The sequence below is a fragment of the Lemur catta genome, chromosome 15, assembly GCF_020740605.2.
Source record: "Lemur catta isolate mLemCat1 chromosome 15, mLemCat1.pri, whole genome shotgun sequence".
Taxonomy (NCBI): domain Eukaryota; kingdom Metazoa; phylum Chordata; class Mammalia; order Primates; family Lemuridae; genus Lemur; species Lemur catta.
Window position 1 is genome coordinate 24,590,442 of NC_059142.1, and position 20,808 is coordinate 24,611,249.

Genomic DNA, 20,808 nt, shown 5'->3' on the forward strand with positions numbered 1-20,808 from the left:
AATAAATAAGTACATATAAATAATAAATATATATAAATAGTATAAATAAAGCCAAGAAAGAAAAAACTTTTACCCAAACTCTAAACCTCATACTACTAACTATTCCACGCTCACTGTCTAGAAAACATTGTCTATTCAACCAGAGAATCAGAAAACATAATAAAAATAGAAAACCTATCTATTAGAAACATTAAAAATATCTTAGCATACTGAATTTCTCTCATCAGTAGATTATAATGCAATTCTTTGCCCCATGTATATATTTTATAGTGTTACTCTGTAGATTATCATTTCTGCTTCCTACTAAACATTTCTTTTGGACATTGTTATGTATATTATTACTACATACAGTGAATCTCTGAACTTCAGTAATACATCTATTAGAGTAGTCATAAAAATGAATATTGATTGTAGTTATAACTGCACAGGAGTAAACAAAAGAGACAATGTCAAGATAAGACTAACGTGAATAAAGGTGCAGTGTAGATAGTTTCCCGGAGGAGGTGTTTTCAGTTGGGGAGCAGCAACTGTTTAGGGTGTTGGGTTTTGCATTCTATCATGAAAAGTTCCATTAAGTAGACTAACCAATGTAAAAGCCATGCCCTACTTGGTTGCTCATGTCCCAATCCTTTCCTGGCTTTAGTTTCATGTTAAAGACACTGGGAATAAGGAGAAAAGAGGCCACGAATAGCAAAAGTTTAAATCAATACAATAGTTCTGGTTCATTCTTTCCATAGCCACTCTTTTTCCATCTTCAGTTCCTAAAGGTTCTTCTCTCATTTCTCTTTTCATCCCTCACTTTATTCCTAGAAACTCATCCATTTCTATGGTTTCAAATATTATCTATCTATCTATACATAAAATCTCAAACTCAGACATCTTCAAGTTCCAGTTCTTATTGACTATCTCTACTCAATGCAAACTTGTATTCTATCCCTTTCTCATCCTCTATAACTCTTATCTTGGCTAATAGCATCCTAGCAAAGCTAATTGTCCAAGACAGAAACCAACCTGAACTTTTCCCTCCTCCTCTCTATCTAGTCAGTCAATGAGTCTTATCTATACTGTACTGAACAGTCAAATCTCTCTCAAATTCATATCTTCATCCCTAATCCTATTCCTTAGCTCCGGCATCTTGTCTTCCCTGTCATCCTGATGCCATCTTATAAGACAGGCATCATTACTCTCTTACTCCATTCTTGCCTCACTCCAATTCACCTCCTGCAGATGGTACCAGAGTAATATTTTAAAGCACAATTTTATGGTATAATTCCCTATTTATAATTCTTCAGTGGCTTCCCATCCACTTTCAGGAGTTCAAACTCTTACATGTTATATAAGACCCTCTGTCTTGATTATGCCTACCTTTCTATTCTTGTTTCCTATCAATCCCTCACATGCCCTATACACCATGTGCACAAAACAAACTGCTCAAGATCACACAGCTGCTAAGCACAGAGCAGAGATCCAAACCTAGGCAGTCTGGTTCTAGAGCCTTGAGCAGGAAAAACACTGAAACAGTCTACCATGTTACTTTCTCTGTGTTAGTCCTATATTCTAAATCTGGCTTAACTGAAAATGAAATGTATATTTTAAAAATACCTCAGAAGCAAAAAACTCCCACAGGCTTTTTTTGGTTGGAAGACCTCTAAGGTTAAGAAATGACCAGTTATTAACAACACTAGAAGAAAATATGAGTAATACATAATTTAACACTATGCTACATGAAACCATTCTTCTCATCTATGGATTCTGAAAGCACCTTAAGATTTAATGACTGAAGTAGATTCTAGAACTATCTTAATAACTGGTTATCTCCTTAAACTTTGTGTAAGTTGAGAGTTTGGGGTGTTTTAATTACTGAATGTGTTTGCAGAAGAAAGAGGCTCTAGAGAACACAATGACTTGCCATGTGTCCTCTGAAAAACTAAAACATGTTATTCAATGTTAGGTAGTATAATTTCTAATAACCCACCAGCCTTTGGCAAAGAATTTGGTTGTGTCTGAGAATCACTTCTTTCAAGGCAGTAAGCTTAATTCTAAAATAAAGCCTAGAGCATCCAAGTCCAGAGCCTCTGGAATGCTGATTAACTCAAAACAAGAATATAATCTCATTCCTCTTCCAAAGAATGTGAGATCCAAGTTCAAGTTTATCCCATGGGGGCAATGCATCAGCACAGATTTATATGTTCTACTAGAGTAAGTTTTAAGCCTTGTTTTCAAATAAAATCTTATTTGGAATGGTTAAGTCAGATCTGCTCTAGCTGAACCTCTTCTTTCTACTCTAATCCCCAGCTATCTCTCCTAGCAGAAATCCCTGAGGATGCCTCCATAGTACAATTCAAAGCCCACACTTCGGCTAGAACTAGATTTTAGGGTAGGGGAAAAGTGGGATCAATCAAGTAAGAGAACAGAACACAACGGCTCATTAGAATCACTGATTGATAACATGAAAGCAAATAAAAGTTGCTGAGCAATGTACAATCCTGATGCACTATCAATATAATAGCCCTGGCTAGATAACAGAAATAAATTCTGGATACTCCATACTAACTCATTACTGTACATCTCACTGTTACCTACCCTTAGGATATCCTTAGAAGGTTCAATACCAAAATCTTACATGCCGCGCTATGAGCAGAGGTGCTATATATGTATGTAACTTCAATCACTGGGAGATGTCCAGGAGTACATTATCCAGGCCATTCTCTCTCAGGTCTGAGATAAAAATAACTAAAGTCCTAGATGGATAATCTGGAGAGGTGAGTGAATGCAGTATTTTTAAAAGTACAAAAAAAAAAAAAAATTAACTACCATGGATTCTTTTTGTTCATTTCTAACAACTTCAAAGATTTAAACAACATTGGTTTACTTTTTCTTATAACTGCCTACAAACTAAAAATAATTCAATACTGTCAGGGCCAATATTTAAGGGAACAGTTTTCAAACTCTTTTAGGTAGCACAACTCTTTATACAAATGAAATCTTTCTTGACTTACAGGGTTGTTCCATATAAAAGTCTAGATGCCATAGAATGCCCCATACCTGGCACTGTTTTATAACACAGTTGCTGTGGAATGATGAGCTTTAGAATGCTATGCTGGTAGAGATGCACTTTAGAAGCCTAGGTGGTGGAAGGGTGGGTAGGAAGAGGGAGGATAGGAAGTGTCTCTCACATAAAGTATAACCAAATACAAGTTTTATAGTAGACTCTATTTCTTATGAGAAAGGAAGAGTTAGGAAGTCAACAGTTCGAGGCAGAAAGGGAAACAAATGTAATAATAATAGCTAAAATATACTGAGTACTTGTCATGTTTCAAGCTCTTTATATGCTTATCTCATTTATCTAGCCAATAAGATGAGTTAAAACAAAAGGAATACTTTGAGGATCCATGGAAATTACTGCTAATTTTGACAAAACATTTCTGTAACTACTGTAAGACAGTAACTTTATTATGTTGTTTCCAGAGATTTGTGCGGGAATGACTTAATCAAAAAAGAAAAAAACTGAAGAGACCGTGTTACCAAAAAAAATCTACAAATAAATACTGCTGATAATTGGTTCTACTGCTTGCTCATTTCAGCAGTTTTAAACTTGTACAGCTGGCTCTAGAGAACAAAGGGAAGGAAAGAAACACATAGAAGGATATAGGAGCAGAACTGGAATTCTCCCAGAGAAAAATTCATATTTGAAGCTATCTCTTTTCTTAATAAAGCACACCCAGAGAGCAGCAACTGATTACAAGACCTTAACTGTATGAAATAACCCAGGGAAGACCTCAGCACCGCAGGCAGAATAGAAATGAGAAAGCAGACATTATAAGAATGAGAATCATCGGTTCACATTCTACTAAGAGCGACTGAAAGCTCCTGTACAAGGTGGCAAACAAAGAACCAGAAATCATTAAAAACAAACAAAAACTACCCATAACCTGTCCACTGATACAAGACCTCTGAAATCTCAGCTTTGGGGGACAAATAGCCTCCCTGTGATTACACTGGGGACTGATAGTTTCCAAACGGCTAGCCTTAAAATATTTCAAGAAGTGGGCAGAAGTCAGAGGCAGCTCCTTCCCACTGCAATGTATTTCTAACATTGTTCAAAATAGCTAACAACATGTTTCTGTTTTCTTGACAGAAGGCACTTACTGCTTGCTTTGGCAAGAAAACCAACTCAGAGGCCTTAACTGCAGGGAGGCCAATCAAAATCCCTACTGCAACCAAACTTGTGACTCAGGTATTCCCCAGAAGCAAAGCTTTTTAAAAGTCACTTCTCCCCTAAGCTTTTGGCCAAGATGCACACAAATAATTCTGTGAAAGGAAGAAGCCCATGTGACCTAATGGTTAAAGTCAGCAACTAGAAAGTCTTAGGCAAATTACTTCTTTGTACATTTCCCTGAATTTAAAATGGAAAAATATCTATTCCTACTTCTCAGGAAATGGTGAAGCTATAGAAGATAAATGTGAAACCTCACAAAAAACAAACAGCAACAAAAATTCAAGGTTTTAAAGACACTAAGTATTATTCAGTATTAACAGACTTAGGGATGATCTACCACTTGCTGGCTGGATGATCCCAGGCAAGTTACTTAACCTTTCCATGGTTTAATTTCTTCATCTGTAAAATGGGGATGACAATCATACCCAACTTGTAGGGTTTTATGAGGATTAAATGACTTCATAAATATGAACAGCTTAGAATGGTACCTGGCAAACAGTTAAGTGCTCTATGTATTAACTATTAATGATAAAATTTAAGTCTAAAATGGCCTATGCATAAAATAGCTAGAGCACTATAAAGTGAAGGGCACTCCCAATAGGTAAAGGGACAGACACCAGGCTGGACCTCTGAGCCACTGTTAAAGGATCTACAGGCTGACAATATGGGCCAAAGAAATACAGAAATACATTCTGAAAAATGCATGTGTGTGTGTGTGTGTGTGTGTGTGTGTGTGTGTGTGTGTGTGTGTGTCTGATCCATGCCTGGGAGAGAAATCTTCCTGAAATTAGCTTTCCAAGTAGAGGGAGAATAAACTGTACTAATGTGTAAACCCTGAGAAGTGTTTAAAGCACAGACCCAACATATAGGAGCAGCTCGTAGTACCCCTTGCTTTCCTGGGTTACGGGACAACAATGACTACAAGAAGTCATACCCAGAATGTGAGGACTCTGAGAAAGTCAGGGAAAGAGTAGTCTACAAATTTAGGAAAGATTTTCATAAATGAAAGGAGACAGGGAAAGAGATGGCAGCAAGAGGCAACTACACTAAACATCTACGTTGAGATCTCATGACATACCATGAGACAGGAAGACTTCCAAGTATGACTCTTTTACATCTCTCTTTCTGAACCAATAATTTTTCTGCTTATTTCAATGTAATATGTGTAGGTGCCAGGGATCCCAGAACTTCCTTATTTTCTTCCTTGGACAGGGCTTCACCCACAGTATCCTTTTGGGGCCCATTCTGAAGGCCTTCTGGTATGGCTGGAATGCAATTAATTATCCCTCCATTGTACCTCAGGCATCTATAATGGACCATGCAAACCGATATTATTAAGACAAATTTCATGAATCAAAGCAAAATCTTTGGGTGAGGAAAAGGACTTGGAGGCATCAGCTGATATTCTAAATGGGTTCTGAATACAAAATCCAGCCAAATAGTCTGCTTCCTTCCAGTAGTTATAAGTGAGGGAACATAAATGGAATGTTGTTAATGCTCAGTAATATTAAAACCACAATGGTATAATGGAATGGTAATAACCCCAATCTCAATTATGTACCATCTTTCATTGGAAACATTTCCACTCTCTGAATAATCCGTGTCACCTCTTCTTTACTGGCAGGGGACACAAAGGAAGAACAAGCAAGATTCCAAGGACTTGCCCAAGATCACACAGTGACTCAGAAGCCAAGCCTGAGGTCGAATTGGTGTCCTGATACTCACAAAATCTCTGTTCCAGGTATGCTTAGAAAGCTTCTTCTCATTCCTTCCTGAATTTCCTTGGACTCCTAGTCCACTTCACTGATTGTTCTGGGAGAGACTGCTCAGGGGCAGCAATTGTCATGCTGCCAGAAGAGCTATTGTAAGAACTCCCAGCCATGAACAAAGCATCTCCTCGTGGTACCAGCAAGTCATCCCTTTGATCTCCAGTACTGCCAAACCTCTTTAAAATGGTATCTTTTTAAAAGCACTTATCTAAACATCTTATAGTTCACTACTGGGTGGGGAATTATTATTTATGTTGTGTTAATGCTACTATGTATAAGGATTAATAACTGATGCTTCAGTTCCAGTTCAAATGAATATCAGTAATTTACAAGGTTGTAGAAACTATAGGGAGAGCACAAATACTTAACATATGCTATACATTTGAAAAGCTAACTGAACCAAAAATTGCTAATCAATTGCTTCTTTCTGATTATTCCTTTTTGTCTCCACCTAATTACAGAAAAGACCACAAGTGTACCAGAAGGAATTACAAATCTTGCTTCTACAAAGAATGAAGGGTAAAATTAAATACCAACTATTACTATAGTTTCTTAAATATGTTACGATGTAAGAATGAAGACCTTGGATTAGGGCCTAGAGAAGTGATTCAGCAAGTTCCTTACATGGTTGAGCCATCGTTGACATAAGAGATTTTGATTTTCAAAGGTTTGGTATTTTTGAACAATATGTAAAAGGATGATATTTATGAAGCTGCCCTTTTTGCATGTAGTAGTCTGGTGTTCTGCTAAGAAAGACATAAGCCAGAAAACAAGACTATTTTAATTGTAACTGGTGTGTATGAGGAGAAATACCAAATGGCAATCTGCACACCATTGTCAAGGGAACAACACAAGAGGTGAGAAACGACAATGTGAGTCACTGGGGTTGAAAAGAGATTGACACAGAAGACTGAACAAATACAATGGATTTAGTGAATGCTAAAGTAGTGTGCTTTTAAGCTTTCCTCTTTTAGTTTGATCTACGTCACTCTGACTTTCCTTAAAGTTGTGTGGGAGAGAAGAAAAGGAATGAAATTTTGGGAAAAAAAAAAAACCTTAAAAAAACCAAAGACAACCCACTCAAGAAATGCGTAAAGAAAAATTCTGAAGGTAAAATTTTTATGAGGACTCTTTCTTGTGTAACGAATACCCAGGCAGCTCCACTATGGAGAGAAGAATCAAGTTCCCCTTCTAGTGACAGAATACCAGCTAACAATATGAAAACTTGATTTATAGTTCAACAAGTATTTTATTGGCCTTTCCTGCCTAGGATGTAAATTTAACAGAAATAATGAAGATGCTGTTTAGGGAATATAGACTTCAATAAAGCATTATTGATCTATTACATCATATTCACTTCTGAACTGAAATTAAAGAAAATATTGGGGATTATTTTATATAGTCCACTGAAAATGGAAAGAAGGAAAAAAAGGGACTCAATGAAAGTCTAGCCATCTACTTTTAACAGCCCTATGGCATTCACCACTTAGCTTAGAATAAAAGAGTTGACATAAATCCTTAAGGGGCTAATCAAAGATTAGAATTAAGAAGTACCAAAAATTCAAGAATTCTAAGAAACAAGACATGCCCAATTTTGCCCTAAAAACCCTTAAAGGATTTCCATTCTTTTTCCCTGCTATGGGAAATTTGGGTTAACGAATTATAGTGGACATTTAGCCTCAGCAGTTGCTACTGAAGTCTCAAGGCTTCATACTGATTCCCTTCCCTCTAGGGAGGCAAGTGAAGGCCATTTAACCAATTACCTTAATGTAGGCTTACCTCAGTCAAAAGATCACACACTCCAAGGGATGGGATATTTCCAACTATTATTATATGACTGATACTCTTACCATCATCATAAATCATACTCAATGTGGTTAAAATCCAACAATAGGGTAAAACCTCAGCAATTTAACCAATAGATTTTGAATTCCATGAGGGCAGGGGACATATTTTATTCATCTAGCACCCAAAACAGTGTCATCAAATAGTTTGCACTCAATAAACACTTAATAAAATAAAATGTTACCATGTAAAATGTCCGAGTCATCTTCAACAAAATCAATGTCTCTCAAGTCCCATTCTGCATAATTATCAAATTCCTGTTTGGGGAGAGAAAAGTCCCCACCCCAAACCCAGTATCTTTGATTAATGCCTTTACAGGACCCATGTTTTAGAAGCAAATAGAAAACAACATAAGCAAATACTTGTTAAAAATTGCTCAATAGAGTAAAAGGCCAGGATACTGCCACAAGTAATACAAAGTCATAGGAAAAATCTGAGAGGCTTTCAGGCAGTAGTGACAACAAAAAATGAGAAGAGTTATGACTTCAGGAATGAAGCTAAATGTATTGTTCTAAAAATTAAAAATAGTCTATTCATTTCCAAGAAAATCTAACTTTGGTTAGACTTTCAGGTATTTAGGTAAGAAAACTGTCTACATTAATTCCTCTACCTTTTGAGAAGTCTATTTATCCACCAATATTGCTTATGCAGTTCAATGGGTAGATGTGTTCATATTCTATTCAATGAGGATAATTCGTAGGGATAGTGTCTATGGGGCAGCTCTGCAATATCACCTGTCATGAACAAAATGCTGACCTGGGTGTCGCTACCAAAATTGCTTGTAGTTTGTTAAATTTTCAAATTATCTCCACAATCACTGTAGTTGTAGATCAGATGATAAATCAAGAGACTTGTGACTACACATGACTTTTAATTTCATGGCTGAATGAGGAACATATAGTTTTTATATACATTTATCATTCTTCATATACTTGTAGATACAGTTCAGGAGTCAGCAAACTATTCTAGCCCACTGCCTGTTTTTGTAAAGTTTTATTGGAACACAGGCTTACTCATTTGTTTATGTATTATCCATGCTGCTTTTGCACAATAATAGCAAAGTTTAGTTACAATGGGAATTTTATGGCCTACAAAACCTAAAATATTTACTATCTGGCCTTTAATAGAAAAAGTCTGCCAACCCCTGATATAGTTCAACGTTGAAACCCTCTAGGTGTGCAATGAGAACCAGACTGCAGAAATTTCATACCTACTAAGGAAGTGGAAGCTAGCACTGACGCAACTTAAGAAATAGGTTCTTGATTTAAACAACTTTTACTGTTCCACATGTGAAAATGTTTACAAATGACAAAAGGTATTCAAATACAAGAAAATGTGGCTGCCTAAAGGCCCCATCAATTACAGTGCTTTGAAAATCTCCTTTTAGTGGTATGGAACTTATGGGTAAGAGACACAGCCTCATTAGAAACAAAATAAGTTTTTCCTACCTTGTGCTAAAAATACGTTTCTCCTACCTCAATGAAATCTGCTCGAGCTGGCATGTACCCTGCCATGTCCCGAGAAAGCAAGGAGTCAAAGGTAGGTCGGGGAGGGTCATCTGTAGCTGGAAGAATTTAGAATTTTTCTAAGTTAATTAATAAAATGTTAGCATAAAAAAGCAACACAAAAATAGTTCTTATACTCTGAAATATTTTTGTTTGGAGAAAGACAGTGTCTGAGAAAATAAATAAAATTAAAAAGGTTTTTATAAAGGGAAAAGTGAAAAAGATAATAAAGTATTACGGAAACAGACATTTCTTAAAAAGGGAAACTAAGACTTAGGGAATTCTCTAAGTAAATACAGGGAAATTTCCTGATTTTCACTTTCCTAAAAAGAAAGAAGACAGGGCGCAGTGGCTCACACCTATAATCCTAGCATTTTGGAAGGCCAAGGTGAGAGGATTGCTTGAGCCCAAGAGTTCGAAACCAGCCTGAGCAACATAGTAAGATCCCATCTCTACAGAAAATAGAAAAATTAGCTGGGCATGGTGGAACACACCTGTAGTCCCTGCTACTTAGGAGGCTGAGCCGGGAGGATTGCTTGAGCCTGCAAGTTTGAAGTTGCTGTGAGTTACGATAATGCCACTGCTCTCTAGCCCAGGCAACAGAATAAGACCCTATGTCAAAAAATAATAATGATAATAATATTAAATAATAAAAAAAATTAAAGAAAACCATGGCTGGCTCTTTTAATATTACAGAACCTAAGTATTTACCTTGTCAGCCTCAGCTCCCTGACCCCTTAAAACCAATCTCAATTTACAAAACTCATCCAACTGAGAGGGCAATAAGAAACACAAAAAAACACTAGATTTGGAAGTTAACTAGAATTAAGTCCTAGCTCTAATATATAATAGTCCCATGACCCTGCACAGATTATTTAACCTTCCAAATGCTGAATTTTCTCATGTGTAAAACGAAAGTATTTGCTCTGCCTACCTCACTGGGTTACTGTTGGGAACAATGGTTCAAGAGATTTGAGAACAAAGTGCTAACATCAAAGTGCTATCAAAATAGGAAGTATTACCCATCTCTGAGTTAGTCATCTATAAAACTATTTCTAGAGAGTATGAGGAAAGGGAAAAGGAAAGGGAAAAGATTCATATCTCATTACTTGTCCTCTGGGAGTCATTCAGGAAAGATGGCTATTTATAATTCATCATGTTTTTGGTTATGTTTTATTAAAAGACTCACTGGTCCCACAGGCATATAAGATTAAAAAGTTCGCCTATCATTGCTACAACCAAGTGAACAAAAATAACAACTGCTTCTTAAACTTGACAGAGGGCAATTAATAATAATGAGCTGAATATTGGATTCTCTTAAGCAACTCATATGTATGATCATAAACTCCCCAAAGGGATTGCAAAAAGGCTTGTATTCACAATAGCATGGAAAGGTTGGTCCCTTTATGACATCTCGTTTTATAGAAGCAAGCATTAAAGTTAATTGATATGTTCAAGGGATTCACAATGGGTGGAACTACACATTGGCTTCAGGCACTTTGAAGTCCTGTATAGAACTGACCCCTGGGATCTATGTTCCCTCCTTGCCACATTATGGCCCTGACTCTCATCAGCTGCCATGCTAACTCCTCCTATCTTCCACAAGCTTGTTAGTTGTTCAAGTCATCAAACCACTATTTATCTGCTACTGAAACAGGGCCCAAGGAAGAGCTAAATATCTCTCATCAAAATACAGAGGCACTTACAGTGAAATGGAATGGCTGTGTCAGCAGTTTTTGCCTCCTCTGCTTGTTTCAGGTTCAGCAGGGTAGATGCAAACAGAGGGTTATTGATGAAATGCTTCATATAGTGCTTCTCACACTCCTCCTTGGACTTGGTGCACATTTGATTGGCTACATCTTGCCTAGAGGAGTACAGGAAAAAGGAGGCAGTAGTGCTTTCATTTATACGTAATAGTAAAAGTACCGTTTGTTCTTTCTGTGTTATAAATCATCCATATAACATCTGTACTGATACCTCCAAAAGTGGTATCATGACAATATCAGCGGAACAATGAGACTAATAAAACCTAGATTGGTGCAATCTGATGCTCTAAATCCTGATACAGCAACAATCACTAAAAAGTCCTTTCCTTTCCACTAAAAGAAAGGAAGTTGACTAGAAAATCTGTAAATTTCCCTATGAACTAGGCCCTAGGGAAAGAATTGCTATAAATGTAAGAAGCCATTTCAGAACATTCAAAATGTACATAAGCATAGTTTTATTTTTGTGTAATGTTTTATAGTTTACAAAATGCTTCCCATAAACAAACACTTCTTTACTAGAGCTCCTACAATATGCCAGGCACTGAGCTAGAAACATTCACAACATACTTACGTTAATCCTAGTATTATACTTGTGGTGTGGGTATTATTACTATCTCAATTTCAAAGAAGAAAAAATGAGGCCCAAAGGGATTAACAGACTTGCTCAAGAACACAAAGCTCGTAAGTGACAAAGCCAGAATTTATATTCAAGATCTCCAACTCCTAGCCAAGGTGACAGAGAGACGGAGAGTCAGAAGTGAAATCTCTCGAAGTCCCCTCCTCAAGCTCTCTCTTTCACAGCACTTCAGTTGCCCTTCTCCTTAGGCTCTGTACTTCTCATTGTGCTCTGCTTTCTGTACTTCAATCATCTGTATATATATTTTAATTCCCTTACTAAACTACAAGCTTCGTGGGGACCAGATGCATTCTTAATTGTTAACTCCAGCACCTCATCACCAAACTTATTGTCTTACCCACAGTGGATAGATACGCTACAGTCTTTTTTGTGGTCTTTGTTAAGAAGGAAAGAGGACAGGGAGGATTAGCCTATTTTAGAGAGTTAGACTGGCAAGAAATGAATGAAAAACTAGGCCAAAGATGACGAGCAAGCTCCTCATAAGTGATCATTTTTCTATCTTCTCTGGTATTCTCCATTGTACACAATATTTTATGATGCTTAATAAATGCTGAATGAATGGATACAAGCAAAATGTGAACTGAACTAGGTCTTGTTCTTCAGGGCCCTGTACATAATAGAAGCAACATAGGGTATTCTGATGAACACCAGGAAAGATTATATACACTAGCAAGTCAGGGCAGGGAGGATCCAATTAAGAGTCCTTCATTAATAAGCCATGTAATCATGAGAAATCATTTTAACTCTCTAAGCTTCAGATTCTTTGTTAACAAAATACATTTAATAATGCCTCTGTTGTCTAGTTCACAAAATAAATCATCAGTGTGAAAGTGCTCCCAAAAAGGTAAAAATGAAAGTGGTGGTATTACCCCTAAGGCAACAACAGCAATGAGTGCTATTCACTTTCGCCAAGCTTGGACTAAGGTAGGTGTTTGAAAGCTAAAAACAGAGAATGCTATGAGGAAGTCTGTGGGACTTGAATCTTAGGTAAGCTATGATCATTTACCTGAAGTCTGATTCACTTAAATGACTAGGGCATCTGTAGCCAAGAAAAATTCATAAAATCAGAAGAGTGCAATAACTAATAAATCTAAACTTCCCCATAATTCAGAAAGGAACAACCAACCTTCCCATTGTTAATACATCCAAAGTGGCCTTTTCAAGCTGCTCAGTCATGGACCAGTAAACATCCCATACCCTTGTGAAGCCTTTCAGCACTGGAATATAGCGTGCAGAGGGGAAGAGAACTTTTTTCTAAATCATGGGTTGAAAGGAAAGCACCATATGCTTTCCCATTCTGAGGCTCCTCCCGTTATTTACCATTCAAAAGTAGCTGCTTCTCTGAGCACACTAGAGCAGGGCAACTCTTAACACCAAGCTCTTACCAATTTCCAAAGCCACAGTCCATCACAGCCTCTAAAAGGGCCATTTCTTCTTGAGCAGTCCAGCTGGGGTCAAGAACAGGAAAATCTGAGGTCTAAAGAGAAAAAAACTGAGCCTAAGAACAGTGATAGAAATGGAACCTAGGAACCTCAACTGTAGTACTAGTTTATAACTAAACATTCATCATTCTCATGGTATTGAGAAGTACCTAAAGTAGGTTCTTGTAAGTTGTCCGTCTCTTCCACCCCTATTTCTACCATTAGTTACAAGGGACTCCAATAAAATGCCATGCAACTCATGCAGAAATACACACGTTTTAAACTTAGCAAAAAGGTAGAGATACATATTACAGTATGCTCCCATTTAGCTAAAAGGGAAATACAAATATGTGTGTGTTTGTATATTTTAAGTGGAAGAAAAAACAACACATAAAAAGAAAGGTTACCTATGGGAGGGAGAAAGACAACAGGGTGGAGAGGAGAGGACAAAGATACAACCATTATTCAGACCTCTCTGAATAATGTTTGTAGATTTGACTTTGAAAACATAAATATTATACGTCATTATTAAATTTTAGAATCATAAGAAATAAATGCAAAATGTAACAAACTTGTGAATTGCACAGAAAAGAACTATTCAAGTGATTTTAAAACACTGTAATTTTGCCAGGCATAGCGGCATGCACCTGTAGGTCCTAGCTACTCAAGAGGCTGAGGCAAGAGAACTGCTTGAGCCTAAGAGTTCAAGACCAGCCTGGAGAACACAGCAAGATCCTGTCTCTAAAAAATAAATAAACAGAAACAAAAATAAAATAAAATACATAAAACTCTATAATTTGATTGTATAGATCTCTAAGATATACTTAAAAACAAAAAAACCTGCCAAAAAAATCTTAAACTGTTTTCTATAGTGCTGATATATTAATAGTTATTCTGAGATTACTATATGTGTACATGTTATGGGGTATATCAAATTAGTAATTATGTTGCCATCAATGGAAAGTGGAATTTTGGGATTGGGAAAAAGATAAAGATGTAAGATCCAAGCCAGGAGCAATAAGTGCTTCTACTGCCCAGTTTGCAGTCTTTAAATACTATTCCCACTAAAAGGAACAAGGGCTCCTTAAAGAAAAGGCTGGATCCAGGTCTTGGTCAGGAAATGAACAAGACCAGACTAGAACATTTTGTCATACTTTAAAGCAAAGAAGTTCTCAAAGACAGACTATAAGGGTCACGTCAAAAGGATACAGAAGCCAACTTGCAGAGACTCCTACTAAGCAAAAATGGAGTATTTGGAGCATCAATAAGGATAACAACTGCAAAGAATTGAAACAAATAAAAAATTTTAAATATCTGGAGGACGCTAGAGAACCAAGCCACATTTGCAAAACTAGTAACTAAAGGGAAATAATCAGCATTTATCCTACCTTTCCTATACAAACTTTACTCAGGGTGACCACACAGATGATAATGAGAAGTTTTTTTCTATAGAATTATTCTAACTCATAAATTAAAAGGAGGATTGGAATTTTTTTAACTTATTTTTTATTTTTTTATTTATTGATTGATAGAGTCTCACTTTGTTGCCCTGGGTAGACTGCAGTGGCATCATCATAGCTCAACTGCAACCCCAATTCCTGGGCTCAAGCGATCCTCCTGCCTCAGCCTCCCGAGTAGCTGGGACTATCGGTGCCTGCCACAACACCTGGCTAATTTTTCTATTTTTAGTAGAGATGGGATCTTGCTCTTGCTCTTCTTCAGGCTGGTTTTGAATTCCTGAGCTCAAGCAATCCTCCTGCTCAGCCTCCCAGAGTGCTAGGATTACAGGCATGTGCCACCATGCCCAGCTAGCTGTTCATCTTTTATTGATAACATCACTAGTGTTAAATCACCCTGATGTCATGTACCCCTAATATGATACAACGAGAAGACACTTCACCCCTGTGGTCATCCACCTAAACACCCATAAGCCAAATCTAATCATGATGAAATAGCAAATATATGAAGACAAAACTAAGGGACATTCTTCAAAATACTCTTGACCTGTCAAGGCTATGAATAAAAAGGAAAACCCGAGAAACTGTCACAGATTTAAGGAAACTAAGAAAACATGATGATTAAATGCAACATAGGATCCTGAATTGGAGCCTGGAACAGAAAAGGACAGTAGTAGAAAAACTGGAGAAGTCTCAGTAAAATCTATAGTTTAGTTACTAGTATTGTAGCAATGTTCACTTCTTAGTTTTGACAAATGTATACTGTAATATAAGATGTTAACATTTGGGGAAGCAGAATGAAGGTTATATGGGAACTCTCTGTACTATATTTGCAACTTCTCTGTAAATCTAAAATTATTCCAAAATTAAAAAATTTTTTTAAACAAATCATAAAAAATAAGACCAAAAAAAAAAAAAAAAAAGAAATGAGAAAAAGAGAGAGAGAGAGAGAGAGCGCGCGCGAGCCCACTTAGAAGATACATTTCAACCAATTGGAAAATTGGAATGTAGGAACATTATTTGAATCTCAATTAAGACAAACTGCAAAAAGTAAAAAACAAAAACATGCCACACCCACTAAAATAGTTAAAATGAATGAGACTGACAATGCCAGATGTTGGCAAGCAGAAGCAGCAATCAGAACTCTCACACGTTGTTCACAGAGGTATAAAATGATACAACCACTTTGGAAAACTTTTCTTTTTCTTTTTTTTTTTTTTTTTGAGACAGAGTCTCACTTTGTTGCCCGGGCTAGAGTGAGTGCCGTGGCGTCAGCCTCGCTCACAGCAACCTCAAACTCCTGGGCTTAAGCGATCCTACTGCCTCAGCCTCCCGAGTAGCTGGGACTACAGGCATGCGCCACCATGCCCGGCTAATTTTTTCTATATATTTTTAGTTGGCCAGATAATTTATTTCTATTTTTAGTAGAGACGGGGTCTCGCTCAGGCTGGTCTCGAACTCCTGACCTCGAGCGATCCACCCGCCTCGGCCTCCCAGAGGGCTAGGATTACAGGCGTGAGCCACCGCGCCCGGCCTTGGAAAACTTTTCAATCATTTCTTTAAAAGTTAAACAATCATTTACTCTGTGACCAAGCACCCAACAATTCCACTCCTAGGTATCCTAGGTATTTATCCAAGAAAAATGAAAATATATATAGATAGCCTTATTCAAGAATGTTCAGACTGGGCACAATGGCTCATGCCTATAATCCCAGCACCTTGGAAGGCCAAAGTGAGAGGCTCACTTGAGGCCAGGAGTTTAAGACTAGCCTGGGCAACACAGCAAGACCCTATCTCAAATAAAAAAAACAAAAACAAAAACTAGGAGCATGGACAAACAAACTCTGTTATAATCATACAGCAGACTATTACTCTGTAACTAAAAGGAATGATTAGTAGCAAACACACTATTAATAAACACAACATAAATAAATCTCAAAAACAGAGTGAAAGAAACCAGAAACAAAAGAGTACATATAGTATCATCCCACTTATATGCAGTTCTAGAATATGCAAAAGTAATTTATGTTGATAAAAATAACAACAGTGATTGTTTCAGGGGCAGAAAAGGGGGCAGGGTTTAAAAATTAAGCCTTTATGAGATGATTGGGGAAATGCGAAAAGTTATTAGCCTTACTTAGAGTCCTAACAAAACATTTAAAGATGAAATGAGATACTGTTTGGGGGATTTACTTTAAAATAGTCTGGAGGGATGAAGGTTTAGATAAAACAAGATTGGCCATGACTTCATAATTTTAAGAGCTAGAGATGGATATATGGAAATTTATTTTACTATGTGTGGTAGTTGATGGTGGCCTCTAACAAACTTTTAGAATTCATATCCTTGTGTGGTCCCTTCCCATTTAACATGGGCTGGAACTGTGGCTGGAACTGTGACCTGCTTACAAAGGCTTGGCAGTTTCCACTTTTGTACTCCCAAGCCACCAAGTAAAAAATCTAGCTTCCTTACTGGAAACACCATGTAAAGAGGCCACATGGAGAGGGAGTGGTCCTAAGACTATCTGGAGAAGAACTCACGTCTCAGGCATTTAAGATGTTTCAGCTAGCCCCCAATCAATTCAAGCCACCCTTATGAGGTGCCAGAGATATGAGAAAAAGCTTCTTGGACTTCCAGCCTCAGCATATCATGTGGAGGCCAAGAGCCACCTTCACTGTTCCTGATCTGAATTCCAGACCCAAAAACTGTGGGAGATAATAAAATGGTTGTTATTTTAAGCCATGAAGTTTTGAGGTAGCCATTACCTAGCAATAGACAACCAAAACCATTCTCTCTAGTGTAACTCTGAAATTCTCTATAATAAAAAGTAAAAAAAGAAAGTTGCCTATAATCCCAACTACTTGAGAGTCAGAGGCAAGAGGACTGCTTGAGCTCAGGAGTTCGAGGCCGCAGTGAGCTATGACTATAGCACTGTACAGCTGGGCAACAGAGAGCCCGTATCTAAAAAAAAATTTTTTTTTAATAAAATGAAATAAAAAAAGAAAGTGACACAGGAGTCCTTTAGATTAAACAGGAATTTGGAAATTGTTTTATCTTTTGTTAATGACAAAAAAACCTATCATGATTTGTGAAATTACCCTACCAATACGCAATAATTTTTATCTGAGCATGTATTAGGAATATGCCTAGCACATGAGATATTATGAGATCCAAGAGAGAAATTTCAGAGTCTACATCTATATTAAATTCATAATCTAACAAGTACCATAGCAACATGTAAATATGACAACTCACACATTAGTTGAAGAGACTATGCTATTTCTAAAACTATATATTAGAATATTAATTATCCCTTACCTACTTTACTGTTAGCTAAACAATAAAAACTTTCTATACCATGAAAAAAAAGGTGTAAGGTAGTTTTACTTAACATTGAATCAATATTATTCAACGCCTGGACACAACCTCAGCCCTACTGAACCAGAATCTCTAGGGAGAATTTCTAGGCAGAGCCTAGAAATCTACATTTATAAGAAGCTCCTAGGTAATTCTTATGCACTAAAAGTTTAAAAATCACTGATATAAAGGGTGTGGCAGAAAGAGCTGCCTTGACTTGTTCAAGGTTCTAAGAATTACAAGACAAAAATAGGCACGGAATTCAGAAATCTTGATTAATGCACCACCTACCATAGCATGAGTAACTCCCCAAAATACAACACTGTGAGATGACAAAAGTACTAAAAACCATTTAAAGCAATCTGAGGCTTCAAATGCAAAAAATCAAGTTTTTAGTGTCTTCATCATCTGTGGAAAGCCAAAATTTGGTCATCATTCCTATAGAAGGAAAGGTTCACTGGGAATTGATAAACTTAGCAAAAAAAGAAAGGATGTATTAGTAACCTCCAAAAGCTCCCCAAAGTAAAGGACAGAACTTTGAAATGTGTTTGTATTGGTGTTGAATATGTGAGAAAAAGATGATGTAATCAGAATTAAGTGGATGTGGAGTGAAACTTAGCGTTTTCAGGATTAAGCAGAAGACACTCTGCCCAGAACAGCTAAAGAATGCTCACGGTCAGCTTTCCTACAGTGAATAAGCATGACAATCAAACTACCCAAGGTATACTGAATTACCCCTTAAGGAATTGTTTCACAATGTCAATGAATAAATTTGTATTCTGGCTCTAAACATTCTTGTATGAATTTGGAAAGAATAAACCAGCTCTCTGAAGATCTAATAACCTTGAGGAAATGAACTCAAGCCCACAGCTACTTTGACCACACTCCACTATACCTTCATTCATTCTGCAATTAATAAAAGGGAAAAACATTTTTACTCCAGGCCTTATAATTAGTGAAGACATTCTTTAAAATACCAAAAGTGTTTAGAGATGGATAAAGGATGGCTAGTCAGTTAGCTCCCAAAGAACTCTAAGTAGCTCTTCTTTGATTCATCGTGGTCTAGAATCTGACTCTGCGTACTACAAGCCCAGAAACTCATTTTAAGAGGATCCCACAGATGATCAGGCTCAGAGAAGCTGATTCACCCTTTCTAAACTTTAAAGAGATTGAAGTAAATACACTACAGTGCTACAGTAGGCAGAACTCAAAAGATATTCTCCTCCTCCTCCTCCTAAGATTCTTGTCCCCTGATTATCAAACACTAACTAGGTACTACTGTGAAGGGACTTTGCAGATGGAATTAAGGTTACTAATCAGCTGATTATTCTGAATTATCCACATGGGTCCAATGTAATCACATGAGAGCCCTTAAAAGTAGAAGAGGAAGGCAGAAAAGTCACCCAGAGAGATTCAGCACAGGAGAGGTTAGAAAGATTCCCAGCATTTCATTAATGACCCTCAAGGACTTCCTATGTTACTGGCTTTGAAGCTGAAGGAAGGGGGCCAAGAGCCAGGGAATGCAGGCAGCCTCTAGAAGCTGAGAACAAGTCCTGGCCAATAGTCAATAAGGAAAACAGCATCATCATTCCTACATCCTCAAGGCAATGAATTGTGCCAACAACCTGAACAAGCCAAATGGACTCTCCCCTAGGGTCTCCAGGTAGGAGCCCAGGCTAGCCAACACCTTGATTTCAGCCTGTGGAACCTGGAACAAATGAGCTGAACCTAATGGTCTTCTGACCTACAGCATTGTAAGATAAATTTGTGTTATCTTAAGCTACTTAATTTTTGATAATTTGTTATAGCAGTTAACAGAAAACTAATACAGATTGACCTATAATGTGAAATTATTATTATCAAGACAGCCAGCATTCTTTCCTATAAGAAAAACTACACAGGAAGCCAAATGTCAGAAAACTGCTTGGTAAACCAGGAGATTTGGTTATATGTTTAATATGTTTTGATAACTGACAAAACTATCTTAAAGAATACATAACTATCGTCCGGGCGCTGTGGCTCATGCCTGTAATCCTAGCACTCTGGGAGGCTGAGGCAGGAGGATCGCTTGAGGTCAGGAGTTTGAGACCAGCCTGAGCAAGAGTGAGACCCTGTCTCTACTAAAAAAATAGAAAGAAATTATATGCACAGCTAAAAATATATATAGAAAAATTAGCCGGGCAGGGTGGCACATGCCTGTTGTCCCAGCTACTCGGGAGGCTGAGGCAGAAGGATTGCTTATGCCCAGGAGTTTGAGGTTGCTATGAGCTAGGCTGACGCCATGGCACTCTAGCCAGGGCAAAAGAGCGAGACTCTGTCTCAAAAAAAAAAAAAAAAAAAGAATACATAACTATCAAGCAGACTAGATATTCATTTTGGCTCATTAAACCATCTAGGGTTTGGAAGGATACTACCAACATTCTCATTCCTTCTTTAGAGGTGGCAATACACTCAATCAAATTATAGCCAAGTCTTGCTCTTGTTTATAAACCAGTCTGCCTCTTCAGTGATTTTACGTATTAACTCATTCCCTGTGTTCATTTTGTAACTTAATTCTCAGAGAGTAACTAATTTTCCCAAGGAAGAGGAATGGAGTGCCAGACATAAACTTAACCATTGCCCACATGAACCACATAAAAATACTATTAGCACATAGGGACAACACATTGGCTACATGTTTATCAAGAAACTTAAAAAGTAGCATACCTCTTATTCTCATATCAATATCTCAAATAGTATTTCCTTTAAATACCTTCTAAATGTGAAACAAAAATCTGAGTACATAAAACTATTTTTGTACTTAAATACCTTAGTAGGTCCACAAAACCCTAAAA

The 20,808-nt window shown here is 37.2% G+C and overlaps 1 protein-coding gene across 7 annotated transcripts in view; it reads right to left on the reverse strand.

Annotated features, from left to right (window-relative positions):
• Positions 1-20,808, reverse strand: part of TADA2A (transcriptional adaptor 2A) — a 47,625-nt gene that overhangs the window by 16,391 nt on the left and 10,426 nt on the right. For 3 of the 7 annotated variants that reach the window (XM_045525542.1, XM_045525546.1, XM_045525544.1), the window contains 4 exons: positions 13,127-13,218; positions 11,045-11,202; positions 9,309-9,397; positions 8,018-8,090 (listed from right to left, as the gene is read on the reverse strand). In XM_045525542.1, coding sequence (XP_045381498.1) covers positions 8,018-8,090; positions 9,309-9,397; positions 11,045-11,202; positions 13,127-13,218 — 412 coding nt within the window. Of the gene's footprint in view, positions 1-8,017; positions 8,091-9,308; positions 9,398-11,044; positions 11,203-13,126; positions 13,219-13,809; positions 13,841-14,316; positions 14,440-20,808 lie in introns of those variants that run through there. The other 4 variants (XM_045525547.1, XM_045525548.1, XM_045525543.1 and 1 more) reach the window with 4 other exon arrangements.